The sequence below is a fragment of the Ambystoma mexicanum genome, chromosome 6q (genome assembly GCF_040938575.1).
Source record: "Ambystoma mexicanum isolate Mex_15411 chromosome 6q, UKY_AmexF1_1, whole genome shotgun sequence".
NCBI lineage: Eukaryota > Metazoa > Chordata > Amphibia > Caudata > Ambystomatidae > Ambystoma > Ambystoma mexicanum.
The window spans coordinates 30,766,605-30,783,635 of NC_090937.1; the positions used below are offsets into that span (position 1 = coordinate 30,766,605).

The 17,031-nt window shown below is 47.2% G+C and overlaps 1 protein-coding gene across 5 annotated transcripts in view; it reads right to left on the bottom strand.

Annotated features, from left to right (window-relative positions):
• Nucleotides 1–17,031, bottom strand: part of WDFY3 (WD repeat and FYVE domain containing 3) — a 2,538,776-nt gene that overhangs the window by 914,713 nt on the left and 1,607,032 nt on the right. For all 5 annotated transcript variants that reach the window (XM_069630405.1, XM_069630406.1, XM_069630403.1 and 2 more), the window contains one exon: nt 15,445–15,554. In XM_069630405.1, coding sequence (XP_069486506.1) covers nt 15,445–15,554 — 110 coding nt within the window. The remainder of the gene's footprint in view (nt 1–15,444; nt 15,555–17,031) is intronic.

Genomic DNA, 17,031 nt, shown 5'->3' on the forward strand with positions numbered 1-17,031 from the left:
TAAATATTCATTGTTCATGGTGAAATCTGAACTATGTTGTGTGCTGTGTCTCAGATGCATAGAGGACTACCTGCATCCGACAGGTGCACCCCTGTTGTGGTATCAAGTAAAAGGTGTAAATCATAAATAAATTGTTACGTTTTTCTGGCGCACCTCTCACTTAAACTTGAAATAATATCCACTGGTCTTTGACTATCCCAGCACTGAGCCATCTGCCTTACACTTAAAGGAGCAGTCCAGTGTGTAATTTTTTGGGATCAGTTTACACTAAGGAAATATTCATGGCTCCCATTTATTCGGACAATGTTCAGAGAGAAACCATGGAAGCCAGCATATGATATTAAACTGAATGCAAAGGCACTTAGGCCGCTGGCTCAACCTTTCATGTAGATGAGGCCTTGGTTACAGTTATCTCCATCATCCCAATCAAAAGCACCAATGCCACTGTTTGCTCAAGGTGCTTCACCCTTTGCTTGCATCAAGAAACCCTGCCACCTGTATCCAAGTTGGTTCTGCCACTTGTAAACATCTGGGATCACTTTTGCAGACCAATACTTATTTCTGAATATACAGCATTCTCTAGGAACTACAAATACCCTCGAGAAAAGCAAGGCTACAGATAACAATTTTAATCACACAAAGAAATACCTAAACTGTCATGAGCCGCCACCACCACCACCACCACCACCAAACAGGACATTCCGGCTGTATATGGGTCTGTCGATGGAAATTTGTACAGTGGCTCGTACAATGCAATGGCCAATGGACTACACCTCCCGTCAGGCCTTGCAGAGCAGACGCTGGCGTACATACAGAGATGTGGATTCCGGACCGATTTGCTTCCCGACTTGCCTTGCCGTCATGTTGCTCACCTGCGTCTCCTTCGCTCCCTGGAACTGCTTACCTGGTACTCGACCTTTGGATTGTCCTCTGGGTTGCCTATTGAATTGCTTTCTCCCTTCATTGACCTGTTTATCTAGTATCCTGCACGTTGGCCTCCGTAGTTCTTGGACACCCCATGGCAGATTCACTTATTCAGGGAACGTGAGTAATTAAAGGTCTTTTTGTCTTTTTTTGTACCAGACTTTGTCACCTCTCTCGCTTCTTACAGCCTGCAGGAACCACCCGGTTTACCTTCAGTTCTTTCACTCAATCCTGTGTTCCTCCAGTTATATCACTTGGAGGATTCCAGTACTGGGGCGGGGAAGAACCATTGCCTTCACCTGCATAGGCCCCACACTCCTGTCCCGCTAGAGTCTGACATAACCGATCCGGAAAACTATTTTGGACATTACGATTATCCAAGAAAGTTTCATCTTTCTAGCTAAAAATAGTTTTATGGCTAAAGTACCTCCAGCACCAATACCCAAAAATGAAAATGTTATGATTACTTAGGAATTAGATTCAATGAGAAACGTGGATGGTCTAAAAAAGGTTGAAAAGCTGGCTATAATTACAGTGGGGCTACAAATTCCTTTTTATTATATATATTTTTTTTTTAAACATGGGCATGGTGCAATTTCTCCAACACTTGAATTATATCAAAGGCAGGAATCCCAGCCTCTGTTTTCAGAGCTGAAGTTGGGGATATGCCAGTCATCAATCTCTTAATAGAACTGAAAATCAGTTTCTGAAGGGCCTACTTAAGTTGCCATAGAGTTCCCCTGCCGCATTGCTGCATTTTGAATATGACATCGGCCCAAAAGTACTTGGTGTATCTGAAGCCAGTTTTCTATTGGCTTAGATTGTGGAGCACAGAAGGTCTAGGAAAGTACCGGGATGTACTGAAACCTGTATTAAGTCTGGCAGGGGGGAAAGTATTCCTAGTTTATGATTATGATTGGTTATTTATAATGCGGTTAATTCCCAGAGGTTTCTAAGCACAGACCCGGGGGATCGAACCTGTGTTGCTCTGCGTCGTCTTGTTTCCAAAGCAAGCGCATTGCCCCTGAGCTATGGTCCAGAGACAAAGTTTGTTAATTTAAAACTAATAGGATTAAACGAGTGTGCATTATGGGAAACTCCTGAGATATTGACAAGTCTGTTATACCCAGGATTAAGAAAGTAGCTGCCGCAAGAAAACGGGAAATGATGACAGAGGCTGCTATAAAGCTCAAATTAGGCTTAGATTATCTAGAGGGTAAAGCAGATTACAGTTTTGAGAGTTACCTTGACTGCATGTGCCCGGTATCTGAAAGATCTTTGTATACCGATTTAGGATGGGACCTTTACCTCTGGCTAGCTTTACTAAATCTTAGGGCTTGGAGGGATCTGGCTTATGTCCCCTATGTGAGTCTACCACAGAACCTTTTGTACATTTCCTGTGGAAAATTGTGAGACCTGAGAAACTACTATTTAACACCATTACGGGTGGCGCTAGAGAGCCCGACCATGAATGGTGGACTCCCTGTGAGCTCCCAGAGCTAGCTAAAATTAATCCTGATTAACGCTGGCACAGAGGCATCCCGATTGCACCTGCTGGTTGCTGAAGGGGGTCAGAGTGTGGGCTGGCGGGTGTGGCCCATTTCGGGCTTGCTTGACTCCCCCCCCGTTGAACAGCTGGCAGGGATCCTGCGCTGTGGCCTTTCCAAGGGTGCCTCCTAAATTGCTACGCTTGGAGGACGTCCCATGGCGGAGGAGGCGCAGCTGACTGCTGCGTTTTGCAAAATAGGAGAGTGGTAGTGTGGAGCAGGCTGCCCGGCCCAGTGCAGACAGATGGGGGTCAGCAGGCATAGCTGGTGCGGAGGAGAAGCGGGGCTCAGTTTGCCGCCAGTCTGGTGACGGCGCGGCATGGCTGGAGCTGTTGGCCTGAACAAACGGGGGAGGTGAAGGTGCCCCCATGGTAGACTGAGGCAGTGCAGAGCGCGTTCACCGAGGGCAACTCTGGAAACGGTGTGTTGAGGAGAGGGCAAGCTGCATACCCCCGTTGTGGCTGGTGCGTGCCGGCCTTCCCCATGGCGGGCAGGGACATCTACCCGGGCAACGGTGGACTACCTGGAGGCAGGCTGGGACTGCGTCTGCCTGCAGCTCAGGTCGTCCTGCACTGGCGGGACATCACAGGAGTGGCCCGTGGCAGACTGGAGCCTGCTGATCAGCAGTTACCTGGAGTCTGTTGGCAGTGACTTGGCAGCAGAGCAGGCTCCGTTTTCTCAAGCTTGGAGCTGCTGGCTGCCACCCCCTTGGAGCGCTGGAGAGGGACTAGGTGTGTAAATGTGACCCTGGATGGGGTGGCCTGGTGTGCCTCCCGAGGTCCCTGCCAGTTGGTGGATTGCTGGTCGCTAACTGGGTGTCACTCTGGTCACCAGCCTGTCGGGTGGTGCCCTTTGCTGGCTGGTGGTCAGTTTTGGAGGGTTCTTTCCGAAGTAGGTTTGGGGCCCGAGTGAGGAGTGGTGGCCCATCGGGGTGTGGGTCTTGCTTAACCAGTATCGGCTGGAAGTAGGCTGGTCTCTATTCGATATCTGGGGAGTGGCCGGTCCCCTGTGGTTCTGCTGAACCTGTACTTGGGGCTGATTGGTCATCAAGATGGGGGAAAAACGATAGAACTCAGAAAAAAAAAAAACTCTCCTTCGAGGTGGGTTCCTGTCCTGTGTTAAGACACCCTGTAGCCGGTCCCAGCAGGTCCATCTGGGATTGACAGACGCTGCTGAACAGGGGATGGGGAGGGGAGGGTTTGACACGAGAGTAGGAACTGGTCAAAGCTGGATTGTCTTTGCTCGAAGGTGGATATGATGCAGCACTGGCTGGACAAGCATGGGGACTGCCTCGATGAGGTTGAGCACAGTGTATCCGGCCGGGAGGACGGGGTGACAACGCTTACGGCCAGAGTGGCAGTGCTGGATGCTCAAGTCGGTCTCAGCCAAGAATGAGGACTTGGAGAGCCATGCCGCAGAAATAACATCAGGTTTGTTGGGATCCGGGAGCAGCAGGGCCAGTCCAGAATGGAGTAATTTGTAGAGTCACTCTGCAGGGCGGTCTTCTGAGAAGCAGAGCTATCGTCCCTGTTTCTTGCCGAGAGGGCGTATAGCAACCTGTCTGCGAGACCTGTGAATGGGGCTCCCCCGCACCCTATCGTTGTGCGCCTGCTGAACTACAGGGACCAGGTTACCATCCTCTAGTTGGGACGACAGAAGGGGGACCTGCAATTTGATGGAGATAGGTTCCACGATTTCTCAGCGGCGGTGCAGGCGTCCAGGAGCTCCTTCCTTGGGGTCAAACGTCGACTCTGTGACAAAAGCATACAGTACACCATGCTGTTCCTGCTATATTGCGAGTTCTATACGAGGGGAAGGCTCAATTCTTCATGTCCCTTGAGGCCGCTAGCTTATTCATGGATGATATTGGAGAAGCTCGCGGGCCGGATAGCCAGAGGCCCCAGAATGATGCGAGGAACCACGGCCGTGCGGGCAAGAGGATCCCTGACCAGCGACTATTGGACTCCCTGGTTGGTTAGCAGGAATTGGACTGCCTACCTGGGCACTATTTGACAGTTATCCATGTCCTGGAACCCGGGTCAGCCTTGGTGCTCCTTGTATTTGGTTTATGAGCTGGCTTAGGTTGGTTGGGCACTAGCGCCCCGGGCACTGCACTTGCTTTCAGTGGGCCAGTGGGGGCCCTGTTGGCCAGTTTAGAAGGGGGACAGGTGGGTGTGGTTCGGGTAGGTTGGGGGTCTATTCGTGGTTTAAGCCTGCCCGGAACTTCAGGTTGAGATGAGGGCTCTGTCTCCTCTCAGGAAATACTTTGGGAGTGCTTTATCAGAGGAGTATTTATGGCCAAACAGAACAGGATCCTTCAGTTGATCTGGGGGGAGCTGGAAGGGGGGGATATGTATTTGAAGCAGCTTGAGGGTAAATATGTGTCCACAGCGAATCCCAAGATCCTGGCCGAGCTCCGGCATGCGCTCGACGCATTTAGGCCTAACGCGGACCGGGAGGTGCGGTTTCTTATCTGGGGGCATCAGGTGCAACAGTACTGGTGGCACAAAGAAAACCACTGTAGAATGTATCAGGGATTCCCGGGGTAACCCCCGGTGCACAGAAGAAGGTATTGCTGCGGAATTTCAGGCTTTTTATAGACTCCTCCAAGGTCCAGGTATTCACAGGATTCGGAGAGCTTACAGCGTTATCTAGAGGAGGTTGAACTGCATTAGGTGGAACCACATCTCTGCGAGGCGCTCAACCAGGAAATCTCTCTGGAGGAGGTTCTGGCATTGATAAAATACATTCTGGGATCCAAGTCCCACGGGCCCGATGGTCTACCAGGGGAGTTTTATAAGGCATTTGCCCCTATCCTGGCCCCAGTATTGCTGCAACTGTATGCAGAGTCTCTGGTGTCAGGGACGCTTCCGCTCACTCTGCGGGAGGCAAACCTCATCCTTTTGCACAAACAGGGGAAGCGAGCGGAGGAATGCACGTCCTATCGGCCAATATTTTTTAATTAATGTGGATAAGATCTTTGTCGAAGTGCTGGCTAATTTAATGCCCGGCCTTGTGCTGGTGGATCAGGCCAGGCTTGTTCCTGGGAGGAATACATTGTATGGGTTGCGCCGTCTCTTTGGGGTCTTGGCAGCGCTCAAGCCTGGAGTGCAAGCCGCAGGAGTTTTTTTAGACGCTGAAAAGGCCTCTGTCGAATGGCCATACCTATTTGCAGTTCTCCAGATACAAGGTATCAGTGCCTGCTTTATAGAGATGGTACCCCTTTTATACGTTAACCCGACGGCAAGGATAGTGGTGGGGCGCTTGCAGTTTGGAAGCTTCGATATGGGCAGGGGGACGCAGCAGGGATGTCGGCAATCCCCACTCCTCTTTGCTTTAGCGATGGAGCCTCTGGCGGTGATCCTAAGGGAGAGGAGTATGCTGCGGACGCTATAGTTGGGACCGCACATGCTGATCATATCCCTGTATGCGGATGTGGTGCTTTTTCTTAGCGAGCCGGAGTACAACTTGGCTCCCGTGAGACGGGAGCTGATTGGGTTCGGGGAGTTCTCCAGCTTGAGGATCAACCATATCAAATCAGTGGTCTTCCCCCTTACAGACGGGACGAGGATATATGAATAGGAGTTTGGTCCCAAGTGGGAGTCTTCTGGGGTCCAGTACCTGGGGGTGGAGGTGTCACACAGTCACAAAGAACTATTCCGGGATAACTACAGACAACCGGTGAATGTCCTTCAGGATAAGGTTACAAGATGGAAGGCATTCCCGCTTATGCTGCTAGGTTGAATTGTGATTGGGAAAATTATTGTGTTACCCAAACTCCTATATCTCTTACTCAATGTCTCGCTGTTACTTCTTTTGGGGGGGGTTTGGGGGAGTTTTCTGTGGTTGCGGGGGCTTATCCTAGAATGCATCTGGACAGGGAGACCGGTGAGGGACGCATACACTATGTTGACGCAGTCGTTCGAAAGGGGTGAAGGGGGATCTAGCCCTGCCGGATTTGGAACAGTATTACTGGGCGGCGCAGGTGCATTTTCTGGCGCATTTGTATGCAACTCACTTTGTGAGCCCACATGTGCAGGTGGTGCGAGCGCTCGCTGCCCCTGCTCTGTTACGTTCTGTGGTCTTCAGGGCTTCAGGGGTGTTAGGGGAGTTTTCCTAAAGTCCTACTGGTAGTAAGACTTAAGTAAGCTATCCCAGTGGTTTGTAGATCTCAAACTCTTAGTATCAGTCTGTCCTAACTCAGGACCTTGGTAGAGTGGCAGAGCAGTTAGGCTTATTTTAAGAGGAAGATGTGAGCTATAGGTAAGTACATTGAACCGTAGTTAGACATGTACACCAAAGAAGCTCTTACACGTATAATTCATATAAAATTATATATTATATATACACCAGAATCACTTTAAATACTTCAAAGAACACTTTCACTTTTGTATTGTGTTTGTTCGCGGTTACATTTGTAGCAACATTAGAAAGGGAAAATACAAGGTTATCGTATTATCGGTTAATATGCACACCTGCGGTTTTCAACAGTTCATACGGTAATACATTTACTCTGCAAACACATATAATAAAGTCACTTTAAGGGAGGGAAATGGTTAGTTAGTGTAACATTAGCCTGGTTCAAGGTTCTAGAGGGGGTTTCTTCACACAGTAAGTCTTATAAGTCCAATAACGCAACCTTAGCTAAAGGCAGTTCGGAGAGGGCTCAAAGTCTTGACAAGCAGCAGAATACGAAGAGTTCCAGAGGATTTCTTCCAGTCTCTAGTGTTATAGAAGCAGAAAGATACCTAACAAGGGAGACCTTTAAAAGGAGTTGATGAAGGGACATAAGCAGCGGCTTGAGTCAGAGGTAAGAGGGGGTGACCCTGGACACCGATGGGTGCACTCCAACACTATGGAGCGACTTCCTGGAATAAGGTAAGCAATACCTTTTTTTCCACCACAGTACCTTAGGTTGGAAGAAAATGTTTGCGCTGGATGCTCTGCAACTTTGCAGCTCTGGACCCGACCTCAAGATTCCTTGGTCTGATGACTGAAGGCAGGACAATGGACCGGATCTCTCCGCAGCAGTCTCGAGGGAGAACCTGTGGCACGACTTAGAGCTACTTCTTGGTTCGCTCTGCGGTTTTGGTGCCTTTTCTGCAGCACCAAAAAAGGACACGGAACGTCCGCTTAATCTTCTTCGCTTCCTGCCGTCCTGCACTCTGGTGAGGGGGTCTGGGCGAGTTGGATTGGATCTCTGGAGGGCCTTTCCAGGTTCAGCAAAGATTTGGACAGATTCGGCTTTCCATGACGATGCACTCTAAATGGGAAGCAGGTCTCCTGGTATTGGGGTTCTGCAGCTCTGGAAGCTCCTAGGACCTTGGGAGATGGCTTGTTTCAAAGTTTGCCTTGGGAATGGTTGTTCCCCAAAGGGAAGGAGTCGTCCACTTCAGAGCTCCGGGGGCAGGACAGCAGTGGTCCCTTCACAGTGTTGCAAAGGGTCTGCTGGCGTCTCTGGTCATCTACTTCTTCGGTTTCTTCAGTTTCCAGTGGTCTACTTGATTTTCACTCCAGAAGCCTCACCTTTTATACAGTTCCAGCACACACTCCCCCACTTCCTGCCTGCCAGACACTATGGAGCCTAGGCCAAGGGTTCCTGCCAAAGGCAAAAGACACATACTAACCTTCCCTTCCCAGAATGATAGAAGGGCTAACAAAGAACAACCACGCTAGTAATAGTGAAAAAAGAAGGGAGGCCCCAAGTTGGTACTTGGGTGCCCCTATTGTGCACTACCGTGGCTATGGACATAGCCTGCGGTATTGAAATTACACAATAGTTGGTAGAACATGTCCACTGCCACCAGCCAGAATTAGGAGATTGTCTATGTGACTAAAAGGCCATAGGAGTAGAGAGAAGAGGAATACTAGGCATCTCTTTGGCACTCCACTGAAGGTGGTGTGTGCCAATCTTTTTGGGAGAGATACTAAGGTCCTTATTCACAGAGCGTTTTCCAATGGGGTTTTACATTATAAAACACTTCTGTGAATTAGGCCCAAAGTATCTCTGTATTCTTAAGAACTGTAGTTACTTAAGGATTCAGAAAAATAATCTTAAAGGAGGACCCCAAGGGTCCCGAGCAACACTGCCCATAAGGAGTTGTGTGCTGCATTAGTAAAAACACAGATGCCTTTAAGAGCTATGCAGCAGACAGACTCCATAGTACAGGTAGGTTAAATAGAATAGAGTTCCAAAAGACAGAGCCCACAAGTATGAATGAGTGGAAAAAGGCTCCACCCATTTAGGATTGAAAGAAAAAGGTCCAGAAATCCAGCAAAAAGTGCTGCAGTTCTCACTAGGAGAGGGGTTGAAGCATAAAAATTATAAATCTCCCTAACAGGGGGTGGCACCCGGATTCCTCAATATAGTTAAGGTCATTTGTGAGGTCTGGAGGAAGATGGTGGGCAAGATGGGCGTCAGCACCCTGTATTCACCCCTCCTTTCAGCTCGACATGTGACAGGTTTGGCTGTGTCCGGAGGGGGCGCGTAACTGCGGTGGGTGGAAAAGTTGGGCCTGTTCACCTCGGGGGACCTCTTTATTGATGAAGTGTTTCTGTCCCTACAACAGGCTAAGGACAGAGGGGGGAAGTACCGCTCTGGATATCTTTCTATATTTCCGGGTGTGGTATGCGTTCTGGGCACTCTTCTCCCTGGTTCCCCTGTCAAACCCCCACGTGGGCACTGCTGCAGGGGGTGATTCAGTTGCGAGGGGAGAGTTGGTAGGTTTTGCAAATTTATAGCAGCCTTATGACAGACATTCCGTGGGAGGGGGAGACGCAGGTGGGGAAAGGGACCTTGGCAGGGAGATTCCGGAGGAGGACTGGAAATATGTATTAGGTCAAACTCAAAGTATCCCTAAACTCGAAAATTCAAACAGATACACTTCAATTTCCTGCATCAGGTCTACCACAATCTGGCCAGGCTTCAGAGACACTTCCCCAACACACCAGATTCATGCGCCAGGTGTGGGGTGAGCCTTGTGTTATTTCCTTCACCTGGCTTGGGAGTGTGCACAGGTCTCCGGTTTTGGGCGGGTGTTCTGGCAATGGTTTAGCTGATTATTGGGGAAAATCTGGACCCGGATCCCCTGGTGGCGTTTTGGGACTCCACAAGGTCCTTACCACGGGTGTCCATAAACCTGGCAGGGCTGCTACTGGTGGTGGCTCACAGAAGAGTGGCCATGGCATGAGGAAAGGGCCATCGGCCGAGTGTACAGAGGTGGCCGCAGGATGTGGCATATTGTCATGACACGAAGACTATATTCCTTCGTACTCTGCCGCTACGTGCCCAGCCGCCAGAGATTTGGGCACATTATGTACAATATTTGAATACAGCTGCTGAATAATATATGAGGGGTGGAACTGCAGCTGGAGTATCTTAATGTGCAACGTATGTGGTTGATATACATGGTGTAATGGGCTGGGGTCGAGGTTGGGGATCTGACTCATAGTTGCTGGTTTGTCTTGTTGCAAAATGAAAATAAAGTATGAAAAAAAAGATCCTTACTTCAGGAGTCTGGGGTACGTTCTCCTAGTGAGGCAGTAACATTTAGTAGGGACTCTACTGTGCATCAGCAGCTACTGGGAATGCAACCTATGTCCATAGGGCCTGGATAGTGAGAATGAGAATATTGGGAATGAGGGCGGAGAGAAGAAGACATTTTGACACCCTGTATCTATTTAGAACTAATGGGTAGTGTTTAATGTTTAATTATCTTTCAATCCCTGTAATTGGATTATGAATTATGAAAGTGCTTTATTAAGTATTTATAAGATTTATGGTTTTCACACCGAATAAAGTATTTAAACATAAAAACGAAAAAACATCACTATAGTACCAGTCTGCACTGAACACAAAGGCTGTAGATCTGCTACTCTCACAGAAAACATTGTGTTGAGACAGAATCAGGACTGACACTAAGGCTTTATTTTAAGGTTTTGATGTTGTTCAAGTTCACCTAATCTTTCCCTAAATCTACAAGCTTCACCCCTACTCTATAAAAGAAAGTTCAAGGGTGATCGTCAGGATGTCTGTAAATGAACAAAACCCTCTGTCCAGGATCCGACTCTAACCTAACCACTGTGCCTATCTTCGAAAGAAAACTAACAAAACAAAGAAAGACTTTGAAGAACTATTGTAGCAATGGCAGCTGGCTTCTTAGCCCAACCCTGTTGCTTTTTATTAAAAGCCTTTGCCCACAGTTCACGTTCAAGGTTGGCTGTTCTTGGTCAGTTGGAAAGATACAGGGTGCTCCAGTGCAGACCTCTCTTAGTCTTTTCCCACTTTGTGATTCTTTCAGCCTTTCTTCCTTTCCAATTCAGTCAGTCTTTCTCCACTCTGTGTCTCGTCTTACACTCACTCCCCACTCTGGGGCTCTTCCAGTTTCTCTCACTTCTGGGGCTTTCCTTCTTCGCACTACTCTGGGGCTCTTCTCCTTCTCACTCCCCTCCTCTGGGGTGTTAGTCTTTCCTCAATCTGGGCTTTTTTTCTCTTTCACTTTCTTTCGCCCAACCTTCCTCTCCACTTGTGCCACTGCGTACCAGAGTGTCTCGGGTGATGTACCTTAGGAGGGGTGTTGAGTCTTTCCGGTTCTATGGTCATCAGGGAACCGCTTTCGCATCTCTTCTGCTGGGCTCCACGTCTGTCTCACAGGGTTTGGCTCACTCGACCTGGCCACTTGGTCGGTGCGGAGTCACTTATGTGACTTTTCAGCTGGGCACAGTGTCTTCCTACTGAGACAGTTTCTCATTATCTCAACTTGGTTGGTGAGGAGTCGCTTTTGCTGCGTATCCGCTGAGCTTCACACCGTCCTACCAAGACACTTTTGTTCTTACAGTTTGGTTTGGGGAATTCTTGCTTGGGTGTCTATTCCGCTGGGATTCGTGCCAGCCTACTGAGAGACACTCTCGTTCTCGCAATTCGGTTGGGTCGGAGTTGCTTATGCAGCTTCTACACTGGGCTTTGTGTCATCCTAACAAGACTGTCGGCCTCTCTGGGCTGCTCCAACCGGCCATCAGTTGTATCTCGCTGCACTCTCCTGGTGCATGTCGTGGTCCTGCCCATCAACACTGGCATTCTCTTGCTCTCTCCGGCGCTCCGCTGGCCCTGCTCAGCATCCTCCATGATTGGCAGTTTTAGGGATGCCGCTTCACTGGGCTGATTCACACATCTCTTAGTCTTCACAGGAGATTGGACATACCTAGAGTCAAAAGCCAAGTCAGCCATTAGTAAAGGGTGTAAATGGTCATCGCAAAATCCAACCCCTGCTTACCTTTACAAAGGTGTTAATACCTGGGGTGGATGGATATCTATCCTATAAGGGGTAATCTTGCCCAGAGGGATCCCACTTACCCTGTCCCCTAGGGGGATGGAGATGTTAAGCGTAGCAGGCTCACCTGCTTAGTCCCAAAGGGGGTGGGATCCCCCTTGGGGAGAGGTGACTATCTCCCTGGAATCAACACAACATCCAATGTATTTTCTGAAAGGAACCAACAAAAATTGTTACATAATTATTGTACAGTGCTGTAACATGACTCAGATGTATTTTTTTTAAATGAAAATAAAGATGTCACAAAAGGTGTCAATGGTGTTTTTTTAATAAATATGGATAAAGATAACGCTTTCCTTGTTTTGAACATTAGTTTTGACACAGAAATAGGCCTGTTCCTAGCTTCCAGCTGTGCTTCAAATATTTGTATTAAACTGACATCTAGTGCCTACACTCTTCAATAAGGGTGTGAACATAAGCCAGAACCTCTTTGCCCGACGCAATCTGAAATCTTACACATCATAGCCAGTCTAGGGAGTGTGAGGAGCCAGGAATGAGACACGGACACAGAGAGCTCATAGTTTTGGCTATAGACTTAATAAAAATAAAAGGGGGTTGGGAAAATGCCTAGTTGTCCCTATACTGAGAGGTATTTCCCTACCTCAACGAAAAACAAAGGGTCTGTCCCGTGTCAAGCTGTCCAAAGCAAAATGGGGCCCCGAAAACCTATCCTAGCCCTCACACTACAAGTAACTTTAATGTAATAAGGTATCTTTGGGCTTCAAAGTGCCAAAAGTTCAAGATCAAATGCAAAATGTAACTCCAGCACAAAAGTTCACAGTTCCAGGGGATGACTCCCTTCCCCAGGTTTCTATTCACCAACAATGAATCAATTACACATGCAAAGTTCTTTATAGCCAAAGAGGATAACTTCCTCCTCTTGGCATCGCAGTTCACTCCCAGGGAGCTGGCTCCCTTCCCCAAGTCTCTTTTAAATACTTAGAAACTCCTAGAGTCTTCCTAGGAGGGAGGGGTGGAGGGGGGGTGCTCTCTGGTCAACAAAAATAAATTAGACTTGCCTTTGCCTGGTGTACTCCCTTGCCAGGGCTTTTCTCATGCGATTGCCTTTACACACTTGCAAACTTGACTTTGTCTGGTATACTCTCCTGCCAGAGCTTTACTCATGTGATTCACTTTATTACTACAAAGACAATGGGTCTCAAATTCCCTTTCATTTACTTTGCTTCCGGTCTGCGGTAAATGGGTTGCAGCGTTCCAGGGTCCTGCTTTCCTTTCACTGGCTTTTTGGCTTTGCTCAGCAGCTCCCACAATACTCGCGGCTCCAGTACTGCTGTAGCACTTTTCTGTTTTCGGGTGGCTTTGGTACTGCTGCTCTGTAGACTTCCCTCTTCTTGCTGTCGAGGCTCTGACACGGCGAACCAGAATCTGCAGACTTACTTCCTTCACCCCCCCCCCCCCTGAGCCGGCTGGCTCCAGAGTCTGCTTTGTTGCTTTGTGGCTCGGTTATCTCTTGGTCCGCACAAAGAGGCAAAACTTTCCCAGGCAGCGTCCCTGCTCTCCATGTTGGTTGGGATTTTAAAATGTCCGTAACCTATCACAGGTTTACAAACACATGTGCTTCTCGGACTCCTTGATCTTCATTACTCATTTTAGTCGCCTCGTTCCAGTATTTCTATGCATATGGGATTGATCAGCAGTTCTTGGTAGCTTACTCATGGACAGGGGTGTGTGGAGTTTTGAAGAGAACAATCACAATAAGCCATAAGGCCTTGAGATATGGAGGGGACTTCTTTAAAAGGGAAAGGGGGTATATGCTCTCACCCGGCAATGCTGTGTCATGCACCTGAGGGTTGCCTCCCCCATGTGGTCCTCCCTCATATAGCCGCCCAAGGGTCAGGACCAGGTAGCGCCTGTCGTCCCCTGCCCACATGGGGAGAGGCTACCTCTGTGAAAGGAGTGATGACAGTCAGATTCATCAGAGGGTGGTACAAAAAGATACAATGCAGACTAAACTAAAATTAGAAAGGAAAAAAAGAAGCACTTTATCAGTATCCCATAAACTCAACCGCAATAATATTTTAGCTTATTGGGCATGCAATGTATATGTGGTCTTCAGGGTTTCCAAAGGTTAGTATAGCGAAAAATCCAGAAATGGCCCGCCAGCGTCAGCCTAAGTAGGTCAGAGTGAAGTTGAGGGCCTCTCTGAGGGCTCAAGTTCATTAACGGCCATGTCTGCCCTCAAACACAGGGGTTATCCTACGCCCAATTGCCTTATACAAAAGAAATGCCAGTTCCCGGTCGATGGGGTGGTCGGGGATCAAGATACCTGCGTTGTAGCTGATTGTAACTAATGAGGCACAAAATTAATCTAAAGTCAGGAATGCCTGGGTACATGACTCTGTTCCAATATGTGTTGTGCTGTTACCACCAAGTGTTATATACAATATTTTTCTTTTTAAAAAGAATTTTAAAAAAACTACCAGCAATGAATACCGCCACTGAAAATATATGGGCAATGCAAAAGTAGCACAGGCCGGTCCATCGCGAGTAGGCAAGTGGAGGCTGAGAGGAAGGGGCGGTGGAGAGTTGGCGTGGTGGGTTTCCATGGAGGTCTGGGGGTTGGGGAGCAAGGCTTTTAGGGGCAAGGGCCACGACTCCTGGGAGCAAGCACAAAATGCCAGATACTCAGGAGAGGTGCACAGGTGGCCGAGAGAATGTGGGTGGTTACTCATGGGGTATGCCTGCATTGCCGGCTGCCTGATGGGCCAAGTGCTCTCTCAGGGTCCTACTATGTTGACTCTGTAGCCACACAGGCATTAAGATTCCTGTGTCACACCAGAATGTGTTTTCAGAATGATAGAAACAACGTGAAAAAGCTATTGGTTAAGATGTGAAATAGGTTCGCAAGCCTGACAAGCCTCACATTTGCAGCTGGATAATTTCCACTACTTTTCCAGGAACAACAGTTTATGGTCAGAGAGCATTATGAGTTTTCTACACTATCTGACAGCTTCTAACACATGGATCTGAACATCCAAACTGTCTGCAGTTTTTATACTTTGACCACTTAATTTCAAGAAGCCATGTTCTTGAAAACTTTATGACTATTTATGATACAGTCCTTCACACAGGAGACATCTTTGGACAAGAACGTTACCTTAAAGGACAAAAACATAAAATATAGAAAAAAAACTAATTATTATTTTTAATACATAGAGCATTTCAGGTTTCATGACACTAGCAAGGGAGATTAATCCATATATTTCGAAAAAGATTTTAAAAACATCTCCCTCCATTACAAATGCCTTTCCTATTCATAGTTTTAGATCATTTGCAGAGATTACTTAAACATTTTCCAAAATGACAGTACTGATACAGCAGCCTGATGGCTTGAAAAGGGAAATTGGAACGTCGTCTCATTGGTTAGGTATTGATGCTCTCAACAAATGTGTTCAGACACCTTTTTAAGGAAACAAAACTCTTTTTGAGGCATCAACATTGCAAATGCTTTGCTATAGTAACTTTAGAATAATGTGAAAGTCTGACAGCCAAGTAGATATGAGCAGAAACAGGGTGTCTCAGTTTGCTTGGGTGCTACATTTAGAAGTCTTTAAAATCCTGAACTATTTTCCAATTGATCAGGTGTGATGGATGAATTAAAGTGCAAGTGTGTTTTATAGTACCTTCACCAGCATCTTGATTGTATTGTCCATCAGATTCCACGTCAGAGGGTATCATAACGTGCCAGGTAGTCATCCTTGCTTCAGCTTCCAGTCCAAAACCATCAACATAGCTGCAGGAAACAAAGAAAATGGTTTAGGACATGAACCACTGCAAAGGGTTAAGTCTAACAGAAAGGTATGGAGTAAACATTTCAAATAGAATTCCAGCCTTTAATGATTTAAAACTAAGAAGTCACTTCTTCAAGAAACAGATGCATCAACTAATTTATTTAATGTCTGGTGACATTTAACTTTGCAATGCTGGAAGGTTTTGAATCAATCATAACCACTGGAATTTCTCCAGACAATCGTTCCAACAATAGTTTTTCAGCCTGCAATGCCACTACAAAAGGGGAAAACCATATGCAAATCAGGCTCTGTCCTACCCCACAAGGAAAAGTCCAAATATACCAGTGGATATACAAATTGATCTTTAATATCCACTGATGAAAACAGTGCCCCCAATAACCTCACACTCCACCCACAGGTATTTCCGACTCATTCCAACCACAAGCCCTAACACAGACATCGAACCACACTCTAGCCACACCCTCACTGGCACACCCATGCCTAACACACACATGCACCCCCATTCCACCACTTAAAGGCAGGGCCCCAAAGTCCACCATCTCCCAATTCACCCAGACATCACAACTTTTGAAGCAAACTTCACCATGAGCTTTCCCACCATCCCTCCGTTATGACCACAGTGCAGGAAAGGAAATATTAGGGAAGCAGAAGGGAAAGCGGAAGAGAGAGAGAAGAGAATCAGAAAGGAAATGCAAAGAGTTGTAAGGGTGAATAGACAACCCCACTTGCCAAGAGACAACGGATATAAGTTCAGGGCTAAATTGCAGACATTTGAACAAGTAGATAAGGTGTCCAAGCATGACTTCGCGAGTAGACAAAAATGTGTCTAGCCCCGTGCACTCGAGTTTGCTTATCTTCCAAACACGGGAGTGTTTGGAAATAAAATGTACACCAGTTTAATAACCTAGATTAAATTAAAAAGATTGGAGAGGGAATGGATGTGTAAAGTCTAACAGCAAAGGTGCTGAATTTCAACCAGAAAGGCTCTAATACAGGCTATACCATTTAATAAAAACTGCTTGACCTTGGGCAAACCGCTGAACACTGATATAGTGCAATATTACACAAGAAAGACCTGTGAGGGAACATGCAAGTCCAACGTCCTAAAGAAAACTCTTAGCAAGGTATCAGGCACCTCGTAGTGACGTAGGCGTCACGTGCATCCCATGGTGTGACATTGTAGTTAGAATAGATGTATTATTGCCACACTTCAGGGAGTTTTTAGTCTGTGCTGCAGAGAAAAACACACATGCAGAAATCGCAATTATAGTATTGGATAAGGTTATGTAGTTTTCATTTATTTGGATTGTGTAGGTTGAGCTTTATTAAGTGCAGTTGGTAGATGATGTATTGAGCAAGAGATATACCATGTTAGAATACACTGTTGTTAAAGACTGTAGGTTTTACATTATAGTGTGCTAGGCCACATTTTCAAGCTATGATAATTTAATTGAAGGT